Raw genomic sequence first — 6,102 nt, 5'->3', positions numbered from 1 at the left:
ACTCAGGGTTCTCCATGCACACCATCAGGGTTCCTCATAGTTCCTCATGCACACCACCAGGGTTTATCAGGGTTTTTCATGCACACCATCAGGGTTCCTCATGCACACCATCAGGGTTCCTCATGCACACCATTAGGGTTCCTCAGGGTTCTTCATGCACACCATCAGGGTTCCTGGAGTTGTGTTGATTAACGTTTTGATCGTTTAAACAGAAATATACTCACCATGCGGTGTGTTTTCTCTGGTGCGATACTAAAGAACACGCGTGTCTTTACTGACTTTCTGCTGACTTGCTTGTTGTCGTGGAGTCTTCGTGTATTTCCACAGAGTCACAGTGTTGTCGGTGTCACGTGTTTTTAGAAATGAATTCTGGGTCGCGGTGATCTTTTCTGTCCGTCCAGTCGTTTGTTGTGCATGAAGCTTGTTTGTCGTGTGTTTAAAAACGACATCATGCCTTCCAGAGATGAATATCAGGTTCTCTTCTTCCTTTCTTCTTCTCCTCCTCTCAGGCCTCTTATGCTTCCTCTGACTTGTACAGCTACAACGGTCTGTCCTCTCCCAGAATCCCCGGCTCAGCTTTCAATGGTTACCAGGTCTGTACACTAACGAGCGCTCTGCAGCGACCCGAGCCTCCACTGATCCCAGATCAGTTATCTGTCAGTCCAACGTGGTCCGGAGTCCCGACGGGAGACCAGATGCATGATAACTCACTATGCGTTAGTCGTGGGGATTTTCCATTAGCGTGGTAATTAGTGGGAATCGTCGCCCCCTAACGATTCGGTTATAAACCATTACATTATTTTGGATTTGAATAAGAATCGTGTGGCGTTCACTGACCGAGTAGAGAAGCATGTCGTGGCGTTGTTGGTTACAGGAAGACGGTTGGTTTTGACTCACCTGGGAGTGAGAACTGGTTTCTGTTGCTGCTAATCGACGTTCAGTGTGAAACGATGAAACGGGGAAGTTTGCTCTTGTTGTTGTTTGGGGTTTGAATGGACCTGGATTGTGATGTCTAATCTGCATGGTTGTTGTTTGGGATTTCTGCATGTAGTGGATTCCACAGCTACGTAACGGTGTTGTTTCCTCTCCAGCCTTTAGAGTACACTAGTTATCGCAGCTCCGGCTCCAGAGTCTCCTCCAGGGCCGGTTCGGCCCGGGCCAGCCCAGTGGTGAGCCTCCAACCCCCCAGAACCCCTGATACCGACCCGGGTTTACTTGACATGATGCTTTGTAACCACATGAGTCACCCGTCCTCACTGGCATCAAATACTGCAGCTGTCAGGTCCCTTAGTAGCTAACGAGCACCACAGTCGTTAGCTCCAGGATGTTGATGTTTCTCTTGCATGTTAATGAGCCGTTAATCGACGCTCAGAGACACTGAACCTCCCTGCAGGTCGGGCGATTCTCCACAAAACAAATGCTTGTTTGGATTTAATGTTAATTGATTTATCAGTCAGTTTGCTGCATCACAATACATAATGCTCTTATATTTCTCTGTATAGTGTCATTGAGGAGTACTTACAGAGACATCTGATGCATACATTGTTTTTAGGGACATGTAATAATACATAAGAGGTCATTAAATTAGCTTTATGACCTCGATAAAGAGCACTCGACATCTCCTTGTACTTCTCTCTTCGTCTGTTTTCCTCCCGGCTGTGTTGACCTGCTCTGTTGCTCTGTTTCGCCCCCTGGTGGCCACGTGCAGGACAACTGCAGCTCCGTTGCCAGTTTCCTGAGGAGTGCGGCCGGCAGCAGGGACCTGGACGACGTTACTATTCCTGACTTTTCTGACGTGAGTCGCTTTGCGCTCGCTGGAGGCCGCGGCTGTGAAGTGAGCTCACTTCCTGTCCGGTGGCTCGGACGGTTCTGATTGGGTCCGAGGTGGACTTGGCGTGTTGTTGTCTGTGAGAATTTGTTTTTCGTGAAAGCTGAAGGCGTGGCTTGTTGGTTTTTGTGATTTTTAATTCCTGAATGAGTGCTGATCATTTGTTTGGTGTTGGATTCAAATAAACGCCTTTTCTCAACATATTTAATGGAAATATGAAACCATGGCGATGCTTGTCGTCACCGCTGAGCAGGGAGGATTCTGGGACGTTTCGTCTCCTCGGCCTCCACGTCAGCCTTGTTTGCTCTGACTGTCTTTTATTTGTCCAACAGGTGGAGGACCGAGATTACCTGGAGAAGGTGAGCGGATTACATCATCAGTCGAGATGCATGAAGTCACATCAGTGAATGAAGAATGATGTTTTTATATTGATGCTCTGAGAGTTAGGGGGGGGGGGTTCTGGTGATCCATATATTGATCCTGGATGTAAATTGTTTCACTAAGCTGGTTAATGATTTAAGAACATGTTTCCTGGTTTCCTCAGTATAATCTTTCATTTTTTTCCATCTGTAAAACCGACGTCTCCGTTCTAGTTTTTCATCGGTTTGACAGTTGGACTTTATTTAGAATTTCTTTCTTTATTCATTCTTCCTCCTCAGGGATCACGTGCAGCTTCTGCCTTGACAGCGGCGACCCTCACCTCGGTGGGCGGGACTTCCTCGCGGAGAGGAAGTGGCGAGACGGCCATTACCATAGATGCAGAGACGTCTTTACGAGAAATCAAGGTAACGCTGGAGAGACGCAGAGGGACTCATTGGCGAATCAAATCACCACGACAACGAGGATTTATATTGACGATTAGAGTTTGAGTCAGATTACAAATAAGAATCTCATACATCCAATATGTGTTTTATATGCTTTACTTAAAGGGCCAGTGTGGGATTTGGTGACATCTAGTGGTGGTGTTGCAGATTACAACCAATTGAATAATCCTTTAATCACTCCAAGGAGGAAACCTCCGGTTCTGACGAGTCAAACACATTTTGAAATGATTAATTCTCCCTGCTGGCCAGCCGGGGGCGACTCCTCTCTGGTTGTATAGAAGTCTATGAGAAATTAGATTTTGAGCAAAGTTGCAGCTGTCTCATACGGTGATGAAGCTGCAGCTTCATTAAACCACAACACAGGAGGATCCTGATTGTAGTTGAGAAGTTAACGAGTCTTTGGAAAGTAAAGTGTTGGAGACATGAAGGTCCGTCGTCGTGCTGCTTTCCTTCTCTTTGCAAACGCTTGTTTCCTCGCCGCCGTCACCTTTTCTGATGTTGCCGGCGGCGCTGCTCTGCTCACTGCTGCTGCTCTTCACCAGGAGATTCATGAGCTGAAGGATCAGATTCAAGACGTGGAAATCAAGTACACACAGAACCTAAAAGAAGCCAAGGTATAATACAGCTGAGAGAGCCCGGACTCACTCTTTACTAATAGGTGTGGTGTCTCTAACCTCCTCCGGTGCTCGTAGACCTGGTGAACCACACCGGCTCACATACACTCTCATACATGCAGCTCGCTGTTACATCACCTGAAGGCAACGTGGAGAGTTGGGATCATATTTCCTCTTTAGATCAACAAACCAACGATAATGAAGACTTTTGAATTTAAACAAAAAAAGAAGCTCTTCAAGAAGAATCTGAGGCGTAATACTGGTGCTCCAGACTCACACTGACAGTAGTAGTAGTAGTAGTAGTAGTAGTAGTAGTAGTAGTATCACTGCAGTAAGGGTGCTCTGATTGGCTGGTCATTGGCTGATATTCCTTCTAAGCAGTGTGATTGGTTGTCTCTGTCTCTGTGAAGGACGATCAGACGAAGCATTGATTCTGAATGTAATGTTTTCATAATGAATTTATCTTTAATTCACTCTGACAGCTTCCTGTGTTGAGTGTTGAGCTCCACAGCCCCGACATAAAGGATATACGTCACATAAATAATATTAGTTGTCTTTGCTGACCTCCTGGAGTTTCAATTCACCCCAAATCTTTACCCAACAAATGATGAAAATTCTCCTTTATTTATCAGAAGAAGCGTCGTATCACTGTTGTTGGTGATTGCATTTCTTTCACTAATGGACTCTAATCGAGCACACACACACAGGCAGTCATAGGAATGAACAGCGGTACAGAATATATAAATAGACCATGATGCACTGCTTCCAGTGATCGGCCCCACAGATCCTGATCAGAGCCCCCTAAAGCAACCAGCTCCATTTCCCCGGCCGAATGTCTTCTAACTGGAGTTTGCATGTCGCAGTCTCTCTCTCTCCTCTCTCTCTCTCTCTCTCCTCTCTCTCTTCTCTCTCTCTCTCTCTCTCTCTCTCGTCTCTCTCTCTCTCTCTCTCTCTCTCTCTCTCTCTCTCTCTCTCTCTCTCTCTGTGTGTGTGTGTGTGTGTGTGTGTGTGTGTGTGTGTGTGTGTGTGTGTGTGTGTGTGTGTGTGTGTGTTACTTACACAGTTGTGCAACACTGTCTGCCTCCGTCTCTCCTCTTTCTGCTGACTCAGTCTCTACAACATCATTTACCTGTTTTATGTGATGGAGGTAAGCCTGACTCAGCAGTTTCACCTGTGCTCCTGTCGGTGTGTCACGGCGTTAGGATGCATTGGTGGAGGTGGAGGAGAAGTATCGGAAGGCGATGGTGTCCAACGCCCAGCTGGACAACGAGAAGAACAACCTGATGTACCAGGTGGACACGCTGAAGGACTCGCTCATGGAGCTGGAGGAGCTGCTGACCGAGTCCCGCCGGGGCTACGAGGACAAGGTCAAGGTAAGACCACCGGACTCTGAACCCACAAGGTCTCCGGTCTAAAGTGTTCCAGATGTAGTAGGAAATCTGGTTTCTGACGTGTGTTTTCATTAAGAACTCTGCTGTTTAAACGTAAGTCAACATGCATGGCTTCAGTGTTACTCAAACAAGCTGCGAGCTCACTGGAAGATCCCACGCTGGTCTTTAAGGAGGACTCGGGCTCTCAGAGTTCTACAACACGTTGCTTTAACAGCGTTGTTCTGCCTTCCATGAAGCTGTTGGAGGAAAATAAGCAGGCGGAGGAACTTCCAACATCCTGAAATCAAATATTTAAAGTTGTGGTCAAATGTGCAAAGGTTGCTCTTTCCCACAACCCTTGAATGCATCAAGTTGTTTTGAAGACGAGCTGTCATAGTAGAAGTACACATACATAGAGTATAAAGTATCACCACGAAGGACTTTTCTACTCAAATGCATTAAAACTGAAGTAACAAGTCTGTTTTTAAAAGTAGAAAGTACTGATATTTGTTTTAAAATTTAGGGAGGAAAAGTAAAAAGTTGTAGTAAAAGTTCAGATAACTGAAAATCCTACTTAAGTACAGTAACAAAGTATTTACTTCCCACCTCTGTCAAAGACGTCTCCTAACACTCTTCTCATATTAGACGTGTCTGCAGTGACTATTTGTTAGAGTGTTTCTGCATGAATGAGACGTTTGTAATGAAGAGTTGACGGCTGTCTCGTCCTCGCAGGAATACGAGCGGGAGAAACACGCCCACACCGTCCTCCAGTTCCAGTTCTGTGAGATGAAGGAGACGCTGAAGCAGAGCGAAGAGCTGCTCAATGTGAGTATCTGTAGAAACGGAGCCTCCCATTGGTCAGAACCACATTCATTCAGACAAACAAAACAGGGCCTAGAAAGGTTGCATGTGGGGGAACATATTACAGCTTTCTTTTTGTTCACACTCTCTCTATACTGTATAAATACATATGCATGCACTGTTTTCCCTCTGTCTCTCCACATCTCCACCCTGATTTCCTGCTCCTGCTCTTCAGGACATCCGTCAGCTGCGTATCAAGCAGGAAGGTTTTGTTAGGGAAATCTGTGACCTGCAGGAGACGGTGGAGTGGAAGGATAAAAAGATCGGGGTACGACCCATTAACCATGCTTTCATCATTAACTTCCTCACATTCAGACATGAACTCAGTATCTCCTTTGCATGAACCAACTTTTCACTTTTGCACCTCTCGCACTCTTTTCTTCTTCTTCTTCTTGGCTTTGTGTCTTTGCTTCGGGGGCTGAACTCAGGCCTTAGAGCGGCAGAAAGAATACACAGATGCAATCCGGGTTGAGCGAGACGAGCTCAGAGAAGAGGTGGTGAAGCTGAAGGACATCCTGAAGGTACTCAGACAGTCTGTGTGTGTAGCTTTGGGAAGTAAAGTGGGAAAATAAAGTTCTGAAGGCTTAAAAAGTCTGTCTCGATTT

At 46.1% G+C, this 6,102-nt stretch overlaps 1 protein-coding gene across 10 annotated transcripts in view; it reads left to right on the top strand.

Moving 5' to 3' along the window:
* Window positions 1-6,102, top strand: part of lrrfip1a (leucine rich repeat (in FLII) interacting protein 1a) — a 37,686-nt gene that overhangs the window by 23,298 nt on the left and 8,286 nt on the right. For 5 of the 10 annotated variants that reach the window (XR_014598071.1, XR_014598073.1, XR_014598077.1 and 2 more), the window contains 10 exons: window positions 510-593; window positions 1,092-1,169; window positions 1,709-1,795; window positions 2,161-2,187; window positions 2,488-2,613; window positions 3,195-3,266; window positions 4,469-4,639; window positions 5,369-5,461; window positions 5,673-5,765; window positions 5,926-6,018. Coding sequence is in view for 1 of the 10 variants with exons in the window: in XM_084022947.1 (XP_083879073.1) it covers window positions 510-593; window positions 1,092-1,169; window positions 1,709-1,795; window positions 2,161-2,187; window positions 2,488-2,613; window positions 3,195-3,266; window positions 4,469-4,639; window positions 5,369-5,461; window positions 5,673-5,765; window positions 5,926-6,018 (924 nt within the window). In the remaining 9 variants the exon portion in view is untranslated. The remainder of the gene's footprint in view (window positions 1-509; window positions 594-1,091; window positions 1,170-1,708; window positions 1,796-2,160; window positions 2,188-2,487; window positions 2,614-3,194; window positions 3,267-4,468; window positions 4,640-5,368; window positions 5,462-5,672; window positions 5,766-5,925; window positions 6,019-6,102) is intronic. The other 5 variants (XR_014598072.1, XR_014598074.1, XR_014598078.1 and 2 more) reach the window with 3 other exon arrangements.

Source organism: Eutrigla gurnardus, assembly GCF_963514095.1.
Source record: "Eutrigla gurnardus genome assembly, chromosome: 12".
Classification (NCBI taxonomy): domain Eukaryota; kingdom Metazoa; phylum Chordata; class Actinopteri; order Perciformes; family Triglidae; genus Eutrigla; species Eutrigla gurnardus.
The sequence above is the reverse complement of the archived record's forward strand: the minus strand, read 5'-3'. Positions and strand labels throughout refer to the sequence as shown.